This window comes from Amborella trichopoda, chromosome 4, assembly GCF_054954075.1.
Source record: "Amborella trichopoda isolate Santa Cruz 75 chromosome 4, AtrichopodaSantaCruz75HAP2 v2.0, whole genome shotgun sequence".
Classification (NCBI taxonomy): Eukaryota; Viridiplantae; Streptophyta; class Magnoliopsida; order Amborellales; family Amborellaceae; genus Amborella; species Amborella trichopoda.
The window spans coordinates 3,887,785-3,914,201 of NC_142339.1; the positions used below are offsets into that span (position 1 = coordinate 3,887,785).

At 35.9% G+C, this 26,417-nt stretch overlaps 2 protein-coding genes across 6 annotated transcripts; both read left to right on the forward strand.

Moving 5' to 3' along the window:
* Window positions 1-5,479: 5,479 nt before the first annotated feature.
* On the forward strand, window positions 5,480-18,972 carry CLC-F (chloride channel F). 3 transcript variants are annotated; one of them, XR_016053831.1, is made up of 9 exons: window positions 5,480-6,045; window positions 13,142-13,544; window positions 14,494-14,688; window positions 15,265-15,719; window positions 15,886-15,990; window positions 16,108-16,330; window positions 16,543-16,755; window positions 17,064-17,296; window positions 18,268-18,972. XR_016053831.1 is itself a non-coding variant. In XM_006849491.4 (9 exons), the coding sequence occupies exons 1-9, from the start codon at window positions 5,737-5,739 to the stop codon at window positions 18,341-18,343; spliced, it is 2,202 nt and encodes a 733-aa protein (XP_006849554.1). In that variant the 5' UTR covers window positions 5,480-5,736; the 3' UTR covers window positions 18,344-18,972. The 3 variants fall into 3 exon arrangements, 2 of the variants coding, with proteins under 2 accessions (XP_006849554.1, XP_088720542.1); XM_006849491.4 differs by having other exon boundaries at window positions 16,118-16,330; XM_088864416.1 differs by having other exon boundaries at window positions 14,494-14,665; window positions 16,118-16,330.
* Window positions 18,973-20,997: 2,025 nt separating this feature from the next.
* LOC18439323 (transmembrane/coiled-coil protein (Protein of unknown function DUF106, transmembrane)) lies at window positions 20,998-25,737 on the forward strand. Of its 3 annotated transcripts, none has more exons than XM_088864417.1 (2): window positions 20,998-21,674; window positions 24,934-25,737. In XM_088864417.1, the coding sequence occupies exon 1, from the start codon at window positions 21,093-21,095 to the stop codon at window positions 21,639-21,641; it is 549 nt and encodes a 182-aa protein (XP_088720543.1). In that variant the 5' UTR covers window positions 20,998-21,092; the 3' UTR covers window positions 21,642-21,674; window positions 24,934-25,737. The 3 variants fall into 3 exon arrangements, with proteins under 3 accessions (XP_088720543.1, XP_011625276.1, XP_006849553.1); XM_011626974.3 differs by lacking the exon at window positions 24,934-25,737 and adding an exon at window positions 23,292-24,199; XM_006849490.4 differs by lacking the exon at window positions 24,934-25,737 and adding an exon at window positions 21,807-22,047.
* The last annotated feature ends 680 nt before the right edge of the window (window positions 25,738-26,417 follow it).

The following is a 26,417-nucleotide window of genomic DNA, read 5'->3' on the forward strand; positions in this document are numbered from 1 at the left end:
CTCAACTTACATATATTTATTCATATGCCTTAAGTGGATTATTGTTTTGCAAGGGATATGCAATTTAGTATTTTTAGCTTCCATCCTAAGGAAGCGGTGGTCTTTTCCTCTCCTTTTTTTTTTTTTTTCAGTATACCATCACGTATATGGGGTCCTAAAATGCCATTCACAAGATCATTTAACATGGAATGGTCCTTCATTGTGTTCTTAAAACGACATCGGGTGGTTAACCGAATCACCTCCTGGTTGATCCGAATAGGCAAATTGATAGCGAATCGGAGAAAAATAATCGTAGAAAGTAAAATTGGGTGGGAATCGGGCCATTGTAGGCTGTCCAATAACCGCCTCCTCAATCCACCAATCCTGGGTCATATCGGGCCATTATGTTTGTCCTCGCAATGCTCCCTTAACAAGTATTAACCTTAGTTTTGGGCTGCATGCGAAAATCATTTATTGATTAACAAAGAAGTGGGTCGTATATATGCAAATTTTAAAAATGGACGGTTTAGATAATGTGTTGCAAGATGCCCTATTTTTGGGACTCGAAATATTTATTTTCTCTCTATTCATATATCTCGATGTTGAGATGATCAATTAGATATTTTTTCAACATCAAAATAATATTTTCAAGGGATTTTTGAAGTATACTTTAATTATATATTTTAAGGTGTCAACCTTATATAATTTTTTTTCATTTCAAAATGCATCATTGTAAACTATAATAATTTACGCAGTAATCAAAATACATCACAATAGATATCGTATTAAATGCAAATCAGAGTAACCACACTGATTTACAGTAAATTATTACATGTATTGTTAATCACAATAAACAAAGTAACCATACTGTATAGATCCAGAAAATTGGAAAAGCTATTGACAATTGTTTCACAAACATGCAGTCACATTTGTTTTAAAATGTTTGTGCTTTTTATGATAAAAAACAATATTATTTCTTGTGAACTAAACCATGTATTTGTTCAGACATATTGTGGATGAGCTGTGCTTTAAAATTCTAGTTAATTTAACAAAAAACATCTTCTTATTGATGAAAACTCCAATGAACGGCTAAAATTGACTAATTTTCATCTCTATAAGTTTGCAAAATCTAAAGTTAAACAAAATACAGTTTTCCAAAATCCCTAGAATCCCAGATACTTAAACCAAACACAATATTTTTTATTGCCGAGTACTAAAAGTTTCATGTTCTAAATTCATGATATGGAAATTCCTAGTTCCAATTCCAGCTGGGGCTAGTAAGGGCTGAGGGGAGTGATTCAAGGCATTGATAGGGTCAATTTTTTACGAGGGTAGGGGAGTAATTTAAGGCATTGGTAGGGTCAATTGGAGTTACAAATACGAGGGTATTTAAGGGAAACAAAGAATAGTCGCATAAGCGTGTCAAAGAATAACATGTATAGTAGACTCCCACAGGAGCTTTGTGCATCTGCTCCCTCACTCATCCCTCACTCAAAAGATTGTTTAATTGATTTGGGAGGATCTTTTTTCTGTTCAAAATTTTGAGAACCACCTAAAAATCACTAGATGATTGTTTTCAAAGAAATTATTTTTTTGAAATTGGAGTTTTTGACACTTAGATCTCGACCTTACAAAATTGGACGGTCTTTGTTCAATCATGTGATATTGTTTTTTTAAAAGAAAATATCTCCATATCCTTTATTTTTAAGTTTTATTTTTTGATAAACCCAAAGTTGAAAAATATATCTTTTAACCCCCTGGCCACTTTAAACATATTTTTTAAACTAAACAAATATATGAAAGACGTTCTATTTTTAAACTCAATCATTTATCTCTTCACTTATATACCTCAAACTTTTCTCAAATTTTCTCTTCTTATGTCTCTCTCTCTCTTCTCTTGTGTTTCTCCAAACGCATCTCTCTCTCCTCCCGGTAATCTCTCACCTAAATGAAGTCTTTCTCTCTCTAAACGTTTGGGAGGATGGCTTTCAGAAAAATTATGTCTTTTTATATTTGTTTGGCTTAAAAAACAAGTTTAAATTAATTCAGGGGGTTAGAAGAAATAAAATATATAATTTTTATGTTTCAAAATATCTTTTAAAACCTTGAGTCTATTGTGAAATAAAACATAAAAGTAGGGAGTATGAAGATAGTTGCCCTTTTTTTTTTTTTTAAATATACAATGGCTTCAATTGGGATTTTTTTTGTTTTATTGAAGTTGCTATGTGGGTTAATGAGTAAGGTCCTAAAATTACTCTTGCATTGGGTTTCACTCGAGGGAATAAATGCATAATATAATCCTGGAAGGATAAGAGCTGTCGGCAACGAAGCCAAGAATTTGACAAAAAGTGGGACCTTGACATAAAAAATGGAAAATTTGAGACTATTTGTAATTTCTAAAAATATTTAAGATGTTTATGTAAATTTCTATCTTTTTTTTAGAAAGAGATCGTATATTGTAAGACCATTCAATTTTCAATTTTAGTGCTAGGAGGTCACAAATCACTATTAGCGATCAAATGTTAAATTTGACAGGTTAAGAAATTTTATTTTGAGTATAGTGTCTAATCAATCACACACCCAACCACCTGATTTGACATCTAATGATCAACATTATTTGTGATCTTCCATGTGCTAAAAATAAACCATATTATTGTATTCTGGCCCTTTTTTAAGAGTTCGATTCACAATCTATTTTTTGGGCTAGACCACCTAAATTGGGTAGGTGCTCAAGACCATATAGGAAAAAATTTATATAAGCTTGAGACCCTGAACAAGCACCTAAAAAATTCACTAGAAAAAGTTATTTCAATGCAAAAAAACCTTCCAATCTAATCATCTTGGCCTTGAGATACATGAACTTAAAAAAAAATAGACTTCAAAATTTGAAAATAATACATCATGTAATGCATTATTTAGATTGTCAATTTTCAAGAGTTTCAAGTGTTCATAGATATGCTTGATATACATTATTTTTAAGCTTTAAACTTTATAATTAGATATTAAAATAAGGAAAAGTATACAAATAAAACAATTACTTTGAGGGATTGTATACAATGAGACCATTTACCTTTTATATAAAAGATGACACAATTACTTATAACCATCTGATGTGAAATCTGATAGCTTGAATGTGTCACCAAGTTCAAACAAATTTCTTTTGAGCACCGAATTTCATATCCAATAGTTAAGAGTAATTGTGACCTTCTTGTATAAAAGATAAAGGGAAAAGTTTATAAAAGGTTGCAACCTTAAAATGTAGAACTACGGATACACCTCAAAAATCCATCGAAAAGGTTGTTTTAATATTGAAAAACCCTTTATTTGAGATTGTTTCATCTAGAGTGATTGGGCAATGGTGCTCCCCTCACAGTGGTTGTCTGAAACTAAACTTCGATGGTAGCTTGTTCGATAATCCGGGTGAAACAGGTATTGGTGAGGTGGTGAGGAATTCATAGAGACATCTGTTGTTGGCTTATGCTGGCCTGATTGGTCATGCTACGGCCAATTGTGCGGAGATTACCTCAGCGCTCTTTGGTCTACGTTTCATTAAAAATATGAATGTGAGGAACTTTATATTGGTTGAAGGCGATTCCTTGAATGTCATTAGGTGGTGTAAAAATGAGCAACGAGTTTTTTGGTCTCTCATATCACTTTGGGGTCAAGTGATGGATTTGGCGGTTTCTTTTTCTATTTTCTTTCAGCATATATATAGGGAGGGCAACTTTGAGGCTAATGCACTTGCAAAGGGGGGTTTCTATGGATTCTATTTCTTTATTGAATGATGTAATTGATGCCTAATTGAGTAATAAAATATTATAACTTTGGTCCAAAAAAAATATATATATTGAAAAACCTTTAATTAATCATCTCGACGTTGAAATGTATGACTATGAAAAAAGAAAGGATTTTGAGTCCCATAAATGATGCATCTTACAACATATTATCTAGACCATCCATTTTCAAGATTTTCATATGTTTATAGATCTATTTGATTTTAATCATTTTTTTAGTTTAAAATTTTATAATTATATATAAAAATAGATTTTGAGATAATCTTAAGAATATTTTCACATCAAAATTATATGCTATGATAAAATTTAGAGGTGCACCTTAAATGGACTGTTTAAGGTTGCAACTTTATGGAAACCACAACCAAAGATAAATGATCTCATTGTATACTTTTTTTTATTTTTAATACAAGGTCGTCACAATTATTTTTATCCTCTAGATTTTAAATCGGGTGGTTGAAAGTATATCATTGACTAAACTCAAAGCTAAAAATAAATTTTTTCGAACTTCACGACACATACCAAGCCATCTAATTTGACATCTGATAGCTATAAGTGATTGAGACCTCTATATAACAATGATAAAGCGTCCCATGCTATGCAAATCTTTAAAATAAAATTTTAGATCATCCTAACGATTTTCGATAATAAAAGACATCTTTCGACACTATTTTAGGGGTGATCCTTGTACAACAGACCAGACTATATAAACTTTTTCCGTTCTTTTTATACTTATTTATTATTTTTATAAGGGAAATGTTTATATAAATCCGAGGCCCTAAACAATCAATTAAGAGCATACCTCAAAATTTTCACTAGAAGATGTTGTTTTGATGCTGAAATATCCTCAAATTGATAATCTCCACATCAAGATACATGAACATGAGAAAAAAATAGATTTCAAGTATTGGAAATAGTGTATTTATAGAGGATTTTTGGACTGTCAATTTTCAAGATTTTTAAATTTTTATAGGTCTATTTAGCTACACTACTTTTGAAGCTTTAAGCTTTATAACTTAAAGATGAAACTATATTTTAAAGCTGTCACAAAAATTTCTAGTATTGAAACCACATTTTTCGATACTATTTGAAGGTAGGCACTAATTGATTGTTTAGAGCCTAGGCCCTATACCAACCGCACCCTTTTTTATAAGGGAAAAGTTTATATTGAGCTTACTCCAAACAATCAAATTTGAGCCTACCTCAAAAAATTCACTACAAGAGGTTGTTTTGATGGACAAATATCTTCAAATTGATCATCTCGACATCAAGATGCATGGATATGAGAAAAAAAATGGATCACAAGTTTTGGAAATAATGTATTTGTGAAGCATTTTTGGACGGTTAGTTTTCAAGATTTCCAAGTTTGCATGGATATGTCAATCTACACTATTTTTGAAACTTTAAAATTTATAAATAAATATGAAAATATATTTTAAGGCTATAAAAAAGATTTTCAATCCTGAAACCGTATTTCTCGATACTATTTGAAGGTAGGCTCTAATTTGATTGTTTAGAGCCTAGGCCCTATACATACCGCACCCTTTATAATGTTAGGAATTTTTATAATGTTAGGTAGGTTCCACGAAACTTACTTACACGTGCGAAATTTTCGATGTGTGTGAAAGAGGTTAGAAATTTGGGCAAAATATGTCCTGCGTTTGTCTCCTCCATTTCCTGGGAGCAAAGTGATCCCACGTCATAATAAGGGGAAAAAAGAGAATTATTTTTTTTCTTTTTTTTTCTATAAGCATTTCCATGAATTTGGAGTTTTTGTTTTTTGCCACAAATTTTCTATTTAAAATTGCATTGATTTTTGGTTAAGACAACCAAAGATCGAATTGATCCCACCCAACATTAAGTTGCAGTGATTTGATGCCATCTGAAAGCTTTAATGAAAATTCCATTTTTTTACGAGTTTTTATAGAGATTTTGAAGCGAAGTATTGGGGAAAAGAGAGGGAGAAATGGCTGGAGCGGAGTTTGGGGATCGCAGATTCCTTCTTCGGTCCAATTCTGCAAATTCAGAGTCAGATTTGGAAGCTCAGAATGGGAGGAAAGTTGGGATTAGGGATTTGTTGAAGCAACTTGATCGACGGCTATCGGGCAGAATACTTAGCAGGAAGCATTTGGAAAGAGAGAATTCTCATCGTTGTCCTCCTCATGAAAATCCGGATATGCTTGGAGATGGAGCTCCTCCTGAATGGGCTCTTTTGCTAATTGGATGCCTTTTAGGGCTTGCTACTGGTCTCTGTGTGGCCGCCTTTAATCGTGGGGTATATGTTCCTTTCGATCCAAGAGCCTTATATTGTTGTTGTCTAAATTCTCTGGTTTGAGGATTTTTTGTGCTTGATTTAATTAGGATTTATAATAGTATTTACTGGCCTTTTTTTTTTCGTATCTTGTTGAACTGAAACTTTGGGTAGTATAATCTTATGGTTTCCTGTCTTTTATGGTGGTAGAATTGCTGGTGTTAGGGTTCATCAAAAGGAAAGAATTGTGATGTGAGATTGTAGGTTTGGTTATTGGGATAGATTGGGTTTCGATGATCCATATGGACGGATTATGGGATTATCAGGTAGTTGACACTTTGTATGGAACTCATATCTTGTTCTACTTTACTGTGTTTCCATAGCATGTAAGACTTGTTACCATTTTCGGATAGGCTTTTGGGTTTTGTGAGTGTTTGTTTTTTCTTTAGTCTATGCTAAATGAACGAATGTAATGAATTTTTTTGGCTGAGAATGGAGTTGGATACTCTTCCTTATTGTATGAGATTCTCTAGACAGCAAGATGTCTTGTCGAGACCTGCATTCTTCTGTATTCTTGTGAATTTTGGATTATTGTTGCAATTTTTTATTTTTTTAAGTGATTGCAATCTAATGGAGCATCAGGAATTGGGCTTTGGCTTGATTGGTTAGTTGTTGTTGATTGTAGCACTAAGTCCCAAGATTGACTCCAACTGGTGAACTACCCAAAAAGTAGTAAGGAAGTCTAGTGGCCCTTTGAAAAGAAGTTCAAAATTAAAATTCCAAAACCACGTAGGGGATCCTTCGCTTCTTTGTTTTCATTGGATCTGTAACTCTAACCGACTTTCTCAATGCCTTAAGTCACTCCCCCTAAGTGGTCCTTACCAGCCCCAGCTACAATTTGGAAAAAGGTCTCAAAGCACTCTAGTATCACATTTAGCTTGAAACCCCTTTATAAGGACACCTACACCTGTTCTCAATCCTCCAACAGGAAACTTTTCTACCCATGAGGGTCCCATCCTCATTCATTAGGTCCACTTCCCTGGCCTCTTTGAACTCTTCCGTACCTAGAGACCACAAAATTAAGGTCAACTAATGTTCATTTCCACCTCTAGACTTCTTGATCTTGGCCCATGAAACTCTATTGTTTATCTCCTAATACATTCCCCAGAAATAATTTCTGGAAGTGCTTCCAAAGGATATAATATTTTTCCTCTCAAGGGCACCATCCTTGTGCTTAAGAATCAAACTGAGGCTTCCAGAAGCACCTGAATGATCTTCAAGAGTTGCATCCAATATTTTACAGTTGCGTGGTCCAAATGTAGAAGAGGAGGGTTTGGCCCCTCTAGGAGGTTGTTTGCGGGTTTGGGTTGGTTACCAAAACCCCTTAATTGAACTTAAGCATCAAGTATTTTGAAAATAACCTAGTTTTAACTAATCACATTCATACATGAGTTTGTTGACACTTGAATGGAATTGCTAAAATTTAGAAGATTGAAACTTGCTCAAACTTGATGGGCAATATTGAATGAAATGTGGATCTAAATAATTATATAAGGAAAAATTTTATATAGAGCCGCGGTTCTAAATAATCAAGTAAGAGCCTACCTCAAAAATTTTACTAGAAGAGGTTGTTTTGATGCCCAAACATAGTTCCAAAAGCACTAGGTGGGTCTTAGGCAGCCTGGGGGATAAAGGCCGCCCAGCGCCTAGGCGGGCGCCCAGAACCTGGGCAGCCCAGTTGAATCCAAAAAAGATGCGCAATCAAAGATGCTTCTAAGGACTCAAAATCTTCTAAAAAACCCCCCAATAGATTTATAAAACATCAAAAAATAAATATAATATCAATGAGTGATATGTTGATCAAATTTTGTCAACTTTGAAAAAAAAAATCTCTGCCTCTAGGAGGGACGGCCGCCTAGGAGGGGTGTAGGCCCTAGGCTTGGCGCTGGGCGCCTACCTAGGTGGGTTCTGTACCGCCTAGGCGGCCACCCAGATCGGCCGTCTAGGCCTGGGCGATGCGCCCAGGCCTTCTAGATCGCCTAAGCGGCCGCCTAGGAGCTAGACGGTCCGCTTTTTGAATCACTGTGCCCAAATATCTTCAAATTGATCATCTCGACTTCAACATCCATGGACATATGAACAAAATAGATTTCGTAACGCATTTTGGACCGTCAAATTTTCGACTTCAACATCCATGGACACTATTCAAATTTGGGAATAGTGTATTTTGTAACGCATTTTGGACCGTCAATTTTTAAGATTTTCAAGTTTTCATAGATCTGTCGATCAACACTATATTTTAAGCTTTAAACTTTATAAATAAAGATGAAAATATATTTTAAGGCTATATCAAATATTTCCAGTATTGAAACCACATTTCTCGACAATATTTAAAGATAGGCTCTAATTTGATTGTTTAGAGCCTAGGCTCTATACAAAGCGCACCCATTATATAAACATTCTCTCATTACATGCCAATGTTGCCATAGTCATATACAGAAGAAAAGACACGACTCACAACTCAAACCTCACAAAGTCTAACTCAAATTGAACTCAAAGGAGCAGAAGTTCACGAGAAATCATTAAGTTATCACCGCCACCAGTAGCTCTAGGACCACCACCACCTCCATTTCCATTACCAGCACCTGCTGCATCTGAATATGATGATGATGATGCCTAACCATCATCATCAAAGTCTCCCCCTTCTCGACATATTGTTCTTCTTCCATGGTCTCCTCCAAGTCCGCTACTTACTCCTTATGCTCCTCCTTTTCTCTCTTCATCCTCCTCCTCCTGATTCAAGTTCTTTGCGCATGCAACATCTTCACAAACTTGTTTCCATGTCAAGATATCTCCACGGAGAACTTCTTCATCTCCAGCATCGACCGACCTCTCACTAAATTCATCCATGTATCTTACAGAGACGGGGTCAGTTAGACTGTGCTCTAGGTGGTGCTCCTTCAGCCTCTGATTATACAAACTTACACAAGTTCGTTCAATCTCTTCTGCTCAAGCATGTTTGCCTTTTGGTATTTACCTGTTGGATAATGTATGAATGCATGATTGGACCTTGAAAAATCACAAATATGCTACAAATTGGGGGCTTATGGCTGCCGTAATACGGCCTATGAGGTATCATGAGACTATAACAAATGAACAATGTGTCACTGTGTGGGTTAAGAAATTACCATCTCGAATGTGCTGAAATTCTTCTTGCAACCAGAGGAGCTACAAGTTAAATTTAAAATGCATGGGCCATCTTTTGCAAGTGCCTTGCGCTACTCTGATGTGAGTTGCACCTTGTGGCTCAATTACATAAAAAATAATCAAAGTATATAAATCTATTTCAAAGTGAAGTTAGAAATCAAGTAAGTATTAGAAATCAAGTAAGTATTCAAAACACAAAAAAATCCAATAAAAAAGTAACTTTTGTACTAACCTGGATATTTGGTTGTCTGCCTTATCGCTAGGTCCTTGTGAAATGAGTCCAATGAGAATCTATACTTAACTAGTTGGAGTATCACTTGCTCTAGGACATCTCTATCAGGGTTGAGTTTTATGTGGCACAAGTTGATTATATCCCTGAGCTAATGCTCAGGCTCAATCTGAAGATCACTATAGAAAAGCAGGTTTGAGATAATACCCTGCCACATGCAAATACCTTTGCAGATGGGTATTCCATTCGTTTTCCACAATTCTTAGAGACCAGATATAGTTTTATTTTCATTGTTTCCAAAGTCTCTTTTAATGTCTTCCCTGGTAACCTCTATTACATGGTAAATATGACCCATTGGTGGTTCCTTCTCACTATCCACCAAATGCAACAATACCTTCACCGATGGTTTGAGATCTGTGAGGCGTAAAAATTGGGGCTGCAAAACAATGAGTGCTACTATCTTCCCCTTTGGATGCTTGATCTACTTGCTTTTATTTCCATCTTCAGATAAAAACATGCTTCAGAGCTTCACTTTTAGGGCCAAACATACAGTGCAATATCAAATTTGAGGTTGCAAATCTTGTAACCCTAGACAGCTTTAAAAAATCTTGTAACCCCTGACCTCACCAAGTCCCTTTCAGCAAACCTCCTCATCATGGCCGAGACATAGGTATGACAACGCATTGTGAGTGCTCTTACTTTCTTCATTGTTGTTTGCACCCCACTTATCTTGCTTATCGCCTCAAGCATGAGCTCAATACAATTCACCACACAAGGTGTCCAAAAAATGTGCGGCCTTTTCAACGACATCGTGTTAGCAAACATTGTATTGGCTTTAGCCATATTAGTAAAAATTTGAATGACATATTTCTCCACCACTTGCTTCACACACTGATCTACAAACTTAAAAATGAACTCCACATCATGTATTTTTCAGACGCATCAATTGACCTCAAAAACATTACCAGCATTAAACAATTTGCCATAAAGTTCATAGTGCTTCTCCTCTCCCTCTCCTATCGGTCTAAGTGTCAGTCATCTAGTGACCCCATACTTCCCCCACACATCCTTGTCGGTATTCAAGTCTACTGATTGGTGAGCTCCACCTCTTTTTTTTTAGGTAGAAGCTCCCAAAGCTTATGAAGTGTAGGGGCCCTGTACCGTGGCCTAAACTGACTGACCCACTGCTTCTATCACAGCTGAAGCTCTTCAAGCTTGCGTCGTTGAAAGAAATGTCTGCTTGAGAACACCAATGGTCTTCATATTGAGAAACTTGATCCCTATCCTCTTTCTTAGAGCTCCTCTTCGTGTTAGTTCGCCCTTCTTTGAATAGATCCACCGTCTTTGTTTTCTCTTTATATCTTCTTCCTTCTTTTGGCCTGCCTGCAAATGGTCCAACATCTCTCTCTTAACTTCAGCAGGCACTTGTGTGCATGGGGTTACATCACATCTAATGCTGCCCAAATTCTTCTTTAATCTATTAATTCCAGCATTGCAATTCTTATGGCAAAAAACTGCACTCCACCCTATTTTTGTCATTTGGGTTGGGACATGACCCCTATTCCTAACCTGGACCAACTTGTCTATTTGTACTTGAGGAAGATACTATCACCTACTCAAATAAATCCGAAAAATGCACAAAACCACCAAAACCCAATCTTGAGTACATGTAATTTATAATGCAACAAATTAAATTGAAATATTGAATAAAGTAACACAATTTTAGAAAATGTGGTCAAGAAACTCAAAATCAAGTGAATAACCCAAGCTAAACAATTTTTAATTGTTTACAAATCTCAAGTATTAACGTAGTAACTAATTACTTATTTAAGAAATCAAGAAGGACTCAATGACTTGATCTCAAGCATTGATTCTATTTTGTACTGAATAACCCTAACCCAAAAAAATATTAAGTAATATCAAGAAGATATCATAAAAATGAAACGGGCATTGAAATTAGGGGAAAAAAACACAAAATTTAAAGCCAATCTTAATCGAATGTCATCAAACTTAACACAATCTTGAATAAGGCCCCCCCAAAAAAAGTCAAACTCAAAAGAAAAGACCAAAAAAAAAAAAAAAAACAAAAATTGAAAATAAACAAATCAAAACCCAATATTCATGAATATCGCCAAACCATAAATCTATATTTGAAATACGCTAAGCTTTCAAAACCCAATCAAACTTGGCTCAATTCCACGATCTTTGGTGCCAAAACACTTATTTTGAGACCACTTTAAATCTTAAAAACTATCGGCTTCTATACTTTTCCGTTTGGGAAGAAATCAAAAGTTCCTATCCTGTTTTTTTCAATCTTTGAAGCAATCTTTGTTTCTAATATGTATTATCTCTACAAACACAGTCACCAGACGTTTTCATAGCCCAACGTCTCAAGTTCCATTCCTATGTAACCTTATTAAAAAAAATAAAGGGAAAAAAAAAGAGGGACATTTCCTACCCTCTGGATGGCTAATTGGACAACTTGCCTGAATTGTAAGCTCTAGGGCAGCAACCAAAAGATCCCAATTATTCTCTATTGACTTTAAGACCACCTTAAATACTAAGGAACACTGTATCACCTAAGGTACATAAATGCAAAGGGACAACACCTTAAAGGCCTAATTGACACCTTAAAACTCCAGGAAAGATCCTAATCAACTCAATAATAGTCTAGCCCAAGTATGGAACTTGTTCCGAGACCAAATTGATGTAACCTAAGATCAGCCATCTGCCATGATCACAAGACCCTAAAGCACATTTAGAGAATAATTTAAATTCGAATAGGGCTAAATTGCTACAATTCCAGTAGGGCATTCACAAAACTAAATCAGCAAACCTGTGTAAATTAACATGCAATCTAAGAATTGCTTTAGTGCTTGGGAGATGAGATTTTGAATCTGAACTGGATTGAAAATTGTCCTCAAACAAAATCAGCCAAAATAAAATTGATTGCTGCTGAACTTAAGACTAGCATACATCTCACAGAGAAGATATGGGCATACTGTTTGCGTGAATAGGAAATGGGTATAGAACAGCTTTAAACTAATTTTAGAGAATCTCCATCGACTAGTTCAAGGGTTTTGAAGTTAATGGTGTGTAAAAGGTAGGGTTCTGACTTTATGGGCGAAATTATGAGGGCTGATCTTAGGTTACAGTACAATTATAAATTGGAGTCATTATATACAAATTATAATTTTTTAGGATCATCAATAGGATTGTTTGCTTTACTATTTCTTATGTACAAGACATATACCTGTTATATCACTTCCCACTTCTTCAGGATTTAAATATTTTTTTTCATGTCTTGTGGGACAAATTTTTTTCCTTAAGGTGGGGCCCTTCAAGAGTTTAAAGTTCTGCAAAGTTTCAGTGGCTGTCCGGAATTGTCAAAATGAGTGTTAACATTATTTAAGTCTCATCAAAGATGCATTGATTAGTTTATTCATGGATTTCTTTTTTGATAAGTAGGTTAATAGTGAATTTATGTTAGATATATTTGATTGGCATGAACAATATAGTCCTTTTCCCTTATCTATTCATTGCTTTTCATGTTTCTTTTTAATACACTTTGAACATAGTTTCTGATATATAGATGCTAATGCCAGCAATTTACTCCCTATCATACCCATTCATTTTTATGCAAATCCTCGGCACCTTCTGATTTGTAAGCATTGTTCCATTTAGGTGCATATAATACATGAGTGGGCCTGGGCAGGTACTCCTAATGAGGGTGCTGCTTGGTTTCGCCAACAGAGACTAGCCGATACATGGCATAGGATCATGTTAATACCAGTGACCGGTGGAGTTGTAGTTGGGATGATGCATGGTTTACTGGAGACCATTGACCAAATAAAGCAGTCCCGGCCTTCTCAGAGGCGAAGCTTTGATTTGCTTGGAGGAGTTGTCCCTACAATCAAAGCTATTCAAGCTGCAGTGACTCTAGGTACTGGTTGTTGTCTAGGTCCTGAGGGACCTAGTGTGGATATTGGCAAATCATGTGCAAATGGGTGTTCCGAAATGATGGAGAACAACAACGAGAGGAGAATAGCTCTTACTGCAGCTGGTGCAGCTGCAGGAATTGCTTCTGGTGAGCCAACCAATTCCCAATCTCTACCATATTCATGTTCTGTGATGTATGGTTTTAACGTGGCTAGCTATAGTCATTGTTTTTGTAAACAGTACTCTCTCATAACATTCATATTGCTATATGGTTGAATTTTACAATACACCAGCTCCATTTTCATGATTAACATTCTCAAAAAAAAAAAAAAAAAATCCTGTTTTGAGGAGGGTATGTGTCTGTTTCTTGTTTGCCTAAGACATAATTTCCCCAGCCAATCCTTCATTCCTTAGATCTTGAGTATACACATTTTTGTCTATTGAAAGTTAAATTTAAGAGATACATTAATGAGCGATAAGAAAACCGACAAAGTGTTGTCTACTCTTAACAAAAGCTCCATGATAAGGGGAAACAATGCTTCTCAGTAACTCCCCAACTCTCAAACATTGGAGGAACCATTCAAGATGGAGCATTATGGGCCATCTGTAAAATCATTTTAGTCTGCTCCTAAATTGTTGATTACATTATTGGCACTCATTCCATTAGGACCAACTCCATATCTATGCATTTCACACCCATTCAAGCACGTTCTGACTATTACAGATGAAATGGCCACATCATTCTATCCACGTGATTCCAAGCCTTCCCCTTGGAACATGGTTTATTGTGATCCACGTTTTACCCCTATGCCTTCCTCCACCAAATGACGAAGTGTGCAACCCTGTGTCCAAGCTTTCACCGACTATTCTCCACCAGTATTCCTCCTCCCAACTTGAAATTTTATCCTTATGATAGAGTGATTTCATTCCTTTGAGATCTACTTGACCCAATTTGAGTTAATCTTTGAACATGGCTGCACATATGTTTTCCGTTTATTTTTCTTTTTTGAATTGCAATGGTAATCATGCTCTTGGTTGTGTTGCTTTTTTCCCCTCATTGTCTTTGTCATTACTAAAATTTGCATTTGAATTTGTAGGGTTCAATGCTGCTGTGGCTGGTTGTTTCTTTGCCATAGAGACTGTACTAAGGCCCCTCCGTGCAGAGAATTCACCTCCCTTTACAACTGCAATGATTATATTGGCATCTGTTATATCATCAACTGTGTCAAATGTTTTGCTTGGAGAAAGGCCAGCTTTTACGGTGCCCACGTATGAACTGAAATCTGCTGCTGGTATTTTATCTTATTCTATATCTGAGACAAATCGGTTTATGGTCTGAGGTTAATGCTGTAGAGACTGTGCTTGCATGTTGTGCAGTTTAAGATTTTGCATATTCCGTTGTGGCTCTTCTAATTTATTTGTCAGACATTGGTCTCTTAAATTACTCTGGGTGACTGTGCAAGCTCTTAATTGACAAATTGCTTGCTTGTTATGGTGATGCTTCTGGGGAGTGGATTGGCATAAAGTGGATTTAGGTTCATTTTGACTTCATGGAAAGAGTTATTGTCTATTATTTTAACCTGTGGGGTCTAGACTGCAAACATTTTTTTTGCATTTGCTTTCAAGCAGCTTGTTAATGGTATATGTCCCTGGGTTTATGTTTGTAAAGTTGATGGAAGTTTAAAGAAAAATGTAGAAAGCAGAACCTGAAACTACAAAAGTATTCTTGACTTGATGATTAATGCTTTATATTTGTATCTGCTTGTATCGGTTGGTTCGTATTGCACCAATTTATTTGTACTAATGAAAGACTGATACTGACTTTTTTGGACCCCTTGATACTTACACGTTGAAACATCAATGCACAGAACTGCCATTGTACCTCATTCTAGGCATGCTTTGTGGAGTGGTTAGTGTTGCTTTTACCCGACTGGTGACCTGGTTTACAAAGGGGTTTGACATCATCAAGGATCAATTTGGGATACCTCCAGTTATGTGTCCTGCTTTAGGTGGTTTGGGAGCTGGTATGATAGCTCTGAGGTACCCTGGAATACTCTATTGGGGTTTCACAAATGTTGAAGAAATCTTGCGTACTGGGAAGAGTGCTTCGGCACCTGGAATATGGTTATTGGCTCAATTGGCAGGTGCTAAAGTCGTGGCAACTGCTCTCTGCAAGGGATCTGGGCTTGTGGGTGGTCTCTATGCTCCGAGCTTGATGATAGGGGCAGCAGTTGGGGCTGTTTTTGGTGGTTCAGCAGCTGAGGTTATCAATTCAGCAATACCAGGAAATGCAGCTGTTGCTCAGCCACAGGCCTATGCACTGGTTGGCTTTTTCCTTTCAAACTCAATTAGATTTTGCTATACATAAAAGGATCGAAAATTAAAATCATATTTACCTATTCCTTTCTTTTGGTTCCTTTTTGTGTTTTATTTTAATTCTCAATTTTTTAATAGATGGTGTGATTGAGTTATCCAAAATGTCTTTACAGGTTGGGATGGCTGCAACATTGGCATCAGTATGTTCTGTTCCCTTGACATCAGTGTTGCTGCTGTTTGAGCTGACTAAGGATTATAGGATATTGCTCCCACTCATGGTAAGCTTGCATGTCGATGACTTGCTTTCTGTTTTCATCTCTAGCTGAACTTGTCAAAAGAACATAAAAATTATCGCTAAGGGAATTTTTTCAATCAATTTCATATGTTAAATATAGTTTTAAACAGGGAGCTGTTGGGTTAGCGATATGGGTACCATCTGTAGCCAACCAGCCAAAGGAGACCGAGTCTTCTGAAGCACGGGCGCCCCGTCGGGGTTATGCTTCTGTTTCACCTGTTGAAGACCAAAACCATAGCGGAAATGATGTAGAACTCTCTATTGTAGAAAATGGGGCTGACAATCAAATGTTAATTGAAGAGATACTTTTGGAGGATCTCAAGGTTGGTTGCATTCTTCTGCTATTTAGCTCTGAAATAACTTCAGAATTTTGTGATATTGTTTTTCCTATTTGAAGTACATTCTTGTATCAGTTATTTTCCCTGATTGAAAATTTCAAGGTTATGGGTTGTCTTCTCTTTAGTGCTCCTCTTTTTTTTTGAATCATGGGGTTTGTAAAGAACTATCCTTTATCAATGAAGGTGATTGTTTTCAGGTATCTCAAGCAATGTCAAAGAACTTCATCAGAGTATTGCCAACAATTACAGTGAAAGAGGTACTACAGCTAATGCTAGATAGCCAACAAAGATGTGCCCTTGTGGTTGATGCTGATGATCTTCTTGAGGGAATTATCACGCATGGTGACATCAGACGATTCATATCCCAGAGATCTGATGATGCTCCTAGGGATGATTTGACAATTCTGAATGTATGTATGTGTTAGGAATTCTCCATTTTCTCACTTAACATAAGGCTCCTCTTATTATGAGAATAAAAACCCTAAATTTATTTGGAATTTCGTATTTTCAACCTTTTAGCCATCTTACTACTAAAGGAAATCTGTACTCTGTGTGTGTGTGTGTGTGTGTGCGTGTGCGTGTGCGTGTGCGTGTGCGTGTGCGTGTGCATGTGCACGTGCGCACACTTGTTGGACAGCCAGAAAACTGGTTTGTTTCTGTATTTTTTTTTTCTTTTTTTATCTTTCCTTTTTCATTTGGTTCTGACATATCATATCAGGTGAGTGCCAGCCCTGTGTCCTCTGCCTGTACTCGGAGGATACGCTATCGAGGGAGTGAGCGTGGTCTTCTGGTTTGTTATCCAGACATGGAGTTGTTGACTGCAAGGGAACTCATGGAGGCAAGAGGAATCAATCAGCTACCAGTTGTTAGGCGTGGTTCAGAGTTGAGGAAAGAGAGGCGGCGAAGAGTTGTAGCTCTTCTTTCATATGATCTAATTGGGCATTGCTTAAGGTTAGTTTCCCATGACATCATAGGAATATATCTGGGACCATCAGCTTTGATTGTCAATTCAGCCTTGTCCTATGATGTAGATTTTGCTTAATATATTGCGTTTGGGTGTTGAATTGGTTAGGAAGATGCATCAGCTTTTCAGGTTTCAACGAAATTAAAAGTAAATAAATTTCAAATGGAATGGGAAAGGACGACTATTTTGTAAAGAAATGGAGAGAGAAGGGATTTTGAAAGAATAAGGAAAGAAAAAACCAGGTAGAGGGACCTCCCCTCTCCGAAATTCCTGAAGAATGACGAATTGTCCTTGCAATTGATACAGTACAATAAAAAAAGAAAAGAAGTAAAAAAGAAGAAGAAGAAGAAGAAAATCATGGTGTCTTGTTTTCATTTGATTGGGGGGGCACTTTAATAGATCATTTTATAACGCTTTGTTTAATCTATCCCAAGAAAAAAAGGCCTTGAGACTAATGATTTGGCATTTTAGGTATTTTTAGGTTGGTTCCTTATTGGGCCAGTGCATAAAATAGTATGGCATAGGCCAAGTTCTTGGATTGGCAATGTTCTAGGCAGAAAAAACAGTCAAACACATGCTTTTTTTTAGCTATAAATATTTCTGAGATTTCCAATAATATAAATAGTATTGCATAGGCCAAGTTCTTAGATTGGCAATGTTCTAGGCAGAAAAAACAGTTGAAAACATGTTTTTTCTAGCTATAAATATTTCTGAGATTTCCAATAATATATGTGTTTACAAACAATGTTTGGTAGAGGCCTAGCATATCATATGGTAGACCATCATTTCTCTGTTTCTCTCTTTCCAATGTTGTGCCTGAAATTCTTGAACTGCTAGTTTACTCTTCTCAACTTTTTCACTTTGAGCAACTCTTCAAAAAAAAAAAAAAACTTTTTCACTTTGAGCACTGCAGCTAGAGGGGCCACCAAATGTTATATATTTGTTTCTTCTTGTACAGAGAGGAGTTGATCCGGGGGAACTCTTACCCGCAAAGGAAAGAAGAGGAGCGGGAAATCACTCCAAATGATCATTGATCCAAATAGTATGTTGCAATTTGCACTTCTGCTGTAGTGCGTCTGCACATGAAAACAAGCCATTTCGATGAGTCGCTGTCAGCACAATGAGTTCAAACTCATTATCATTGGCACACTTCACAGCCCTTTTCCTTGTTTTGCCAGATTAGCGTGCGTCGTGTGCATTGCTCAAGATCTATTGGGATCCAGCATGGGTTTGGAGCATCAGTTACAGTTATCAATATGGAAATAGTTGCAATTTTTTTTAGGCCCATCTGTAACAGCATTGTTCGGTGTAGAGATACTTACTGTTTTTTTTTTTTTTTTTCTATATTCAGGCCAAGTAGGCATACATATGAAAGGAAGTTTTACTGGTCATGCAAATAGATATGTGCCTTTGTATTTTATTGGGTCAATTTAGCATTTGTACATTTTAAGTCTTTTTGTTTTACTCCAGCCTGTGATACTTGGTTTCCACTTTCTACTCTTCTTCGAGTGCTCGCTCTTATTTTCTTTCAGGTTTTCATTCTTCGGGTTCTGAGCTGCCAGTTAGAGAGTTGCAAGTGTATGTATTTTCGGAGGATATATACAAACATGAAATGTAAGTATTGATGTATTATCAAATCGTAGTTGTTGGTTTGGATCTTTCATTTTGCTTGGAGATAATTTTCCATCTTTCAGTTACATGTCCCCGGATTTCGGGGGAGGGGGGGGGGGTCTCTCTTTGTGTGTGTATGTATTGAGAACAACTAATTAAAGTAAACGATGTGATTCAAGTTACCTTTTACGTGGGGTGCTTTTGGGGCATTGTTTTTATGCCAATTGACACTTCACGTAGTCTTGATGGAAAAGTTTAGGGTCTCTCAAGGAAGTTAAAAGTAAAATAAAGAATCACATAGGGTGCAACTTACTCTTTTGGTTGACACCCAACCTAAAGAGAGAGAGAGCACCTATATAGGGTACAACTTACTCTTTGGGTTGGCACCCAACCTAAAGAGAGAGAGCAAATCCCTCCATACAATGGGGGTACAAACTTACTCTTATGCTTGGCACCCAACGTAAAGAGAGAGAGCACTTGCAAGAAAATCACTCCATACAAGGGGGGAAAAGATTATGGAATTGATGAAATAGTATAAGTTCAATAGTCGAGATTGAAATTAAGTCGATCTAATGGTCATGGTTTTATTTTTTATTTGAACGTTACTATTTTTCTAACTTCAAATCATTTGAAATTGAGAGTGTCCACTCTTCTTACAAAGATATATTCAATAAAAATATTAAAAAATTATTTGTAAAAATTAAATTGATTTAAAGTACCTATACTATCCATTTACTCTTTTGGTTAAAACTTCACCTAGGATAGTTTTAGGATCCCAACTTTTGGGGCTATAACCTTTCTAATATATAGATTAGCCACAATAAAAGAAATCCTAATTGCACCCTCTAAGCACGAAAAAAATAAAGTCTCAAGATTGAATAGAAATTGTCCAATTTTTGAAAGGTGAGATCCAAGTGTTAGAAAATTATCAATTTTTTTTTTTTTTAGAATAATCATCTAGTTGATTCTAAGTGATTTCGAAAATTTTATATTTAAAAAATCCTCCCATGTAGGAGTAAAGGTAAATAAAACATTACATAGTTTAAGCATCGTTCAAATAAAATAGATTCCAAATAAAATGAGTGGTATACCATTGCAACATTTATTTGCAGAAAATAAGGTTATTTCTATTTGAAAATATTTCAAAAAAATATATCTAAAACTATCAATAAATCAAGGAAAAAGTTTTTGTAACGTTGCAACCTTAAAATATAGAGTTACATATGCACCTCAAAAATCAATCGGAAAAAGTTGTTTGCTGTTGAAAAACGTCTAATTGGTCATCTCGACATCGAGATGTTTGAATATAAAACAAAGAAAAGAAAATGATTTTTAGTTTAAAAAATAATGTATCTTACAATACATTATCTAAACCGTCCATTTTTAAGATTTTCATATGTTTATAGATCTACTTGATTTTAACCTAAAACCTTATAATTAGATATGAAAGTAGATTTTGAAATAATCCAAATACTTTTTTTCACCTTGTTGATGACCTAGACAAGTATATATTATATGCTAAAAGATTTAATACTCCCGTCGAAGTATATTTGCCTATTTACTCCCTTGAGTACAATCTAGAAGCACTTTTAATGAAGCACTTTTAATACCTTAAAACTTGGGCGACGTAACATCTTCAACTCATAGAATGGTGGGCAATGATTTTTTTATTTTTTTTCCAAATTGCACTCTCTAAACATCACGATTGAACAGAGATTACCTAATTTTGGGAAGGTGAGAACTAAATGTTAGAGATGTCATAATCCAATTTTTTTATTTTGAAAACATACTCATATACCTTCTCTTTTTTTTTTTTTTTTTTTTTTTGGGTGGGGGGTAGTTCAGTAGTAGGGATGGAGCTTGATGATTACTAGGTGATTCCAAATATTTGAGATTGAAAAATTCTTCCTAAGTGGGAATTGCTACTCTCTGGTAATTTCTGATTCATTAATTGAACGGTGATAAACGCTTGAGACCATACATTTCTGTAGCCACAAGAAATAGTAATGAGAGAAGATAATTCTCAGAGACAGAGATGGTAGTGTATTTAAGCTTGCGTCCTAGAGAGAGAGAGAGAGAGAGAGGAGCACAGGGTATGTACGCGAGTTTAGCCCTAGAGAAAGAAAGTTCATTACGAGATCAGTCCTTGCTGTTTCTCTCTCTAAAGTGGCCATGGCTTCCCCAAGATACGCAGACAGTCTGGTTGTTTTAGGCATCTCCATAGCCTCTGCCTTCTTATGTGAAGGCATCTCATGGATCCTCATCTATCGTACCTCAAATTACAGATCCCTTCGCCTTTCCATTGACAAGGCTTCGAAGAAGCTCGAGACCATGAAAACCACCTCTGCAAAGAAGCCCAAGTCCAAAAAGATCGATCGATTTGAAACCTCTCTCAAGGAATCGAGTAGAGACCTTTCTCTCTCTAAATTTAAGTCTGGTGGGGTTGTGGCATTGGTTCTTATCATTGTTTTTGGGCTATTGAATTCTCTCTTTGAGGGGAAGCCAGTGGCCAAATTGCCCTTTTCACCGTCTGGTTTTGTGCAAAAGATGAGCCATAGGGGTTTACCTGGTGATGACCCCACTGATTGTTCAATGGTGTTTCTTTACTTCCTTTGCTCGATGAGTATTAGGACCAATTTACAGAAGATTTTAGGGTTCGCCCCACCTCGTGGAGCACCCAGTACTGGCCTTTTTCCCATGCCTGATTCCAAGACCAATTGATTGATTCGTTCCTGTCAAGATCTGGGCTAAGTGGTACTCCTCTCTCTCTATCTCTTTCTATCTTTATCTCTCTTGACGATCTAACTGGTTTCCCTCTCGCTCTGTTCAGTTCTTTCTCTTTATGTCTTGATGATCGGTAATGTTGATGTTTTTTATTTTTATCAGTAGGATTAGGGTGTCGCCCTGTGTGGGTGGTTGAAAAATGAAGGTGGATAATGTGAAATAGTTAGCAGGAGTGATGGAAAATTATTAGTTTTTAGATTTATGCGCGGATTTTCTCATGATGCAATGTACACGTAGAAGATGAAGGCAAAAGCTTTGAATTTGTAGTATTTGATATTTTTTCAGTTTGAATCAAAATGTAACTTTTCATTTGCTCGAATTTCATTGAAGTTGTCTTTTAATATCTGGTTTCTTCTCATGATTGAATGAACCTCTGATTGGAAATCCATGTCTTAATTCTTCCAACTAGTTTAGTAATTAACGACCTTGTTGTTCCAATGGAAAGGGAGAATTATTATTCGGTTTCTGAGGGATTTGTAAACAAGCAGTTTCAGTGAGTACATTAAACACGAAAGGCTCTCTGTTTCTTTTTTCTTTTTTTTTAACTCTTATTGATGTTCTCAATTGAGGCGAAGTCAACAAAAGATGTTCTTGATTGAGATTCCAATTCGAGGTCCTTTCTCTTCTCATCCAAATGGATGGAGGTTGTGCTGCATAGAATGGTATTTTTTAAGTATCGTACTTGGCATGTACATATATGAACAAAAAAGTCCATAGTTCAGGGCTGGATAGAGTTTTGTATTGGGTGCAGACTACATGTTTAGTGCTCTGGTTCTATAAGGATATATAGATCAAGGAAAGAAATGGGTAGTGTTCTTGTTAATATGGCAGAGATTGTGATTTTGATTGAAGTGACCGTTGTTGAGGTCATTATAGTAGATCAAGTTATCATGGTTCTTTGTTGTGATGTTTTAATATGATTTCCTTACCATATGTAAAATTATATAGTAGCTTACCATTTAAAATATATATATATATTAGCACACCAAGCACAATTAGGGTTGGTTGAATTCTAATCATCAATGGCAGAAATGGAAGTGAACAATGTACACTGGCAGATGTTTGGAGCGTTAAAAATGATTATTTCCTTTATAATTGGTAAGATTATGATCATCGGCTGTTGATAATGATCAACATTATGAACTGGATCTCTAGTTGCAACTGAAGAAATCTCTTTCAGAGTTATTTGTGGTTAACTTTATCTAGAGGTGACCTTTGTAATGTTATATATCCAAGTTCTTTAATGGTTTTATTGATTGATAAGTGAAACTGTCCATAGCTCCTCTTGATAGTCCATTCCCAGTAACAAATGTTGTAATTTGCATATCATTAATTCTTTTTAATGAATAGTTACTATTCTAATAATAATAAATATATTTTATCTTGTCAAGATATTATACCTTTATTGTATGCCTAAATATTTATTGATTTAATTATAATCATTTCCACCAACAGGGTCTTCAATTCCCCAATATTTGCTGTATGTGTTGGGATATTGAAGAAATATTTCATCACCTACTGTTACAGTGTTGTTTTGCTTCGAGGGTGTAGGAGCTTCTTTTAAAATATATTTCACAATGTTGTCAGGACCGGACCGGCTATAGAATTGGTGGAGGCAAGAATTTGGTCGGACCGGTTGAATTTGAAGTGGCCTAGTGCAATGGTAAGAAAATTAATAAAAAATAAGGAAAATACAAATATGTTGAAAACAAATGGAGAAAATAGGGAAAAAAAATACAAAACTCTAGGAATTTTTTTAAAAATTAAAAAATAAGAACAATAGGAAATAATAAAATCTTATCAAACCAATTATAAAACCATAAATAAACAAGATTAGAAGCCAACATTACAAAATAACGACATATATAGTACATAAAGTACTCTAGTAAGGCCTTAACTCATTAAGTAATAACAATTAAACATTGAATTTTAAGCGCATTAAGTAGGCTTATTGGTAAAGTGTACCCCATATCCATACAAAGCCCCACAACATAAATGGCTCACACTCCCACTCTCACAAAGACACAAACCAAGCAATCCATACTTACAAAACGTGGCCTTTAAAAGAATTCCATGACACAAATGACAAAACACATAAATTAAGTCATGCGTGATCTTCATCCTCACCTCCTCACTCCTTTCCTTCATCTAGTTCACTACCATTTTCCTCATCATCCTCATTGAAACGTATTAGATCCTTATCTCCGCCAATGTTAGCCATCGAACTGGTGGAGGTACTAGTTTGGTCAGAGCGGTCAAAGTTTCTTGCTTATGAGAAAAGACAAAGTTTAGCTGTAAAATATATGAAAATAGTTTGTGGTTATGCATTTGGCGGACAATTGTTGAAACTTTATCGGCACTTTGCTGTAACATTGAAGTGAATATTTTACCTTGGTGCAAGTACTACATTGTTACTGAGCTTTTTCTCAGCATTAGTTATCAAATCTTACATCTGTTGTAATACATTCACTATTCTAAAGTAATTTTCTATCTAATGTATTGAGAAGCACAACCATCAGGATGTTTGTTGGTCTTCTAAACCTTTTATGTTTTAACTAAGCAATGACAATACCAAAACTAGACAAAATAATAAATGTTAATTTTTTTTTACTATCTTGCATGGTCTGCTGTTCCACTTGATAAAAAACCACTAGTTGACGAGGGATATGAGTTCGGTTTTCTCTACTATTTAAGGGAGGATTATGTTGGGAAAAAGTATACAAAGAGACCGTTTACTTTCGGCACAAGGAGGTCACAAACACTCAAGTCCGGTGGTTGTAAGAGGGACTCAACATTCAAAAAAAAAAAAAAAAAAACTCGAACTTCCTAACACACTCTTAGCAACCTAATTTAACATCTAATGGATAGAAGTAATGGTGACATCCTTATAACAAAGATAAATTGGTCTCATAGTGATGAATCTCTTATCAAGTTCGTAACTTTTCCAGCGTCATGGTTTGTCAAATAGATGTAGCTCTAAATCCCGAACTTGATGACTCTTTCCTCTTCAATTGCCATGTTTGGATTTGGAGTGATCTTGCCAAACGAAGGGGGGAAGAACAGCTCAGAACCCATGATTCAATATGGTGGGAAGATGGAAGGGATTCTTTACAATTACTCTCAGATTGTGCATAACTTATTTTGCTTGTTGATACATGGTTTTCTCCTTTCTGGTATTCCATAAGTTGTAAGATAGGAACTTCATGGTCCATGTTGCTTTATCGTGTAGATGAAGGTTAGGAGGTTGACTTTGGCAGCACAAGAAGATTTGGGGATTATGTATATGTCATGGCAATGAAAAGATGGAGGATACAAGTTTCAAAGGAGTCATGTGATGAAGGAATTTATTATTTTTGGAATGATCTGCATTTAGAGGGAGATGAGACTATGAAGTATTGATGTCTCCTCCATTGCTAGCCAAAGGTACTGACTGACATGTAGATTGGAGTCCTTCAGACGATGAATTCTTGAAAAAACCACAATAGCCTGGTGTCCATGGCTGTGTCAAATAGATTTGTCCATGCTGGAGATTTATTTTATTTGATAAAATCCACATTAGTGTTTTTTACATGCACTTCATACTGCTTTATGTTCAGTATTCTATGGAAGTAGTTTTGGACTTTCAGAAAGTGAAATCTTCAGGAGGAAGAGAGATGATGAACGAAATGAGTCCTGCTTCCAATATGTTGTTTAGTTTTTATATGGAGCCAAGTGATCAAACAATAGAAGCATTACAAAATCTGGAGCTTATATCAGGCCAAAAGAATGAAGACATGTCGGTTGGTATTCCCTTTTGTGAATTGAGCTTACCAGAGATCGTGGGGGTATTGTATGTAGTGTTTCAATAGGGCATCTACCATCCATTCTTGATGATGAATGGGGGCGATTATTCATAGTTCGATCCATTGGGATATTCACCCAGGTATAGTTAATCCCCTCCATCTATTTACTATCCATTCAGAACTGATAGTGGATGCCTCTTTCGAGCCGTATATGCCATCATGTTCATTGGGTTATAATATACTTTACCATCATAGATTACTCAATAGAAGCATTACAAAATCAGGAGCTTATATCAGGCTAAAAGAATGAAGACACGTCGGTTGGTATTCCCTTTTGTGAATTGAGCTTAACAGAGATCGTGGCGGTATTGTATGTAGTGTTTCAATAGGGCATCTACCATCCATTCTTGATAATGAATGGGGGCGATTATTCATAGTTCGATCCATTGGGATATTCACCCAGGTATAGTTAATCCCCTCCATCTATTTACTATCCATTCAGAACCGACAGTGGATGCCTCTTTCGAGCCGTATATGCCATCATGTTCATTGGATTATAATATACTTTACCATTATAGATTACTCAAGTAGCTCTCAAAGTTTAGCTTCTTGATGTTTCTCTAAGAACCTTATATATCCAGTCAACCCTGAACCTAGAGAACGAGGGTAAACCGGGCGAGGGGTGTTAGTGGGTGTAGTTTGCAAAGGTTGCAACCTTAGGCAATCAAATTAAGTAGCACCTCCAAACTTTGTCATGAGATACTTTTTTTAGACCAAAAATCCTTAGGATGGTGTGACAATCTATTTTTATCACTAATTATAAAATTTTACCTTTAAATCAAATAGATCTATGAACGCATGAAAATCTTGAAAATGGATGGTCCAAATAATGTGTTGCAAGATGTACTACTTTTAGGATTTGAAATCTCAT

Excerpts from the sequence above, each read along its gene's own strand:
- CLC-F (XM_006849491.4), top strand. The coding sequence starts at position 5,737 with ATGGCTGGAGCGGAGTTTGGGGATCGCAGATTCCTTCTTCGGTCCAAT. Across the intron at positions 14,689-15,264 it reads TGAACTGAAATCTGCTGCTG|AACTGCCATTGTACCTCATT; the intron begins GTATTTTATCTT and ends ATCAATGCACAG. Across the intron at positions 16,756-17,063 it reads ATGATTTGACAATTCTGAAT|GTGAGTGCCAGCCCTGTGTC; the intron begins GTATGTATGTGT and ends ATATCATATCAG.
- LOC18439323 (XM_088864417.1), top strand. The coding sequence starts at position 21,093 with ATGGCTTCCCCAAGATACGCAGACAGTCTGGTTGTTTTAGGCATCTCC.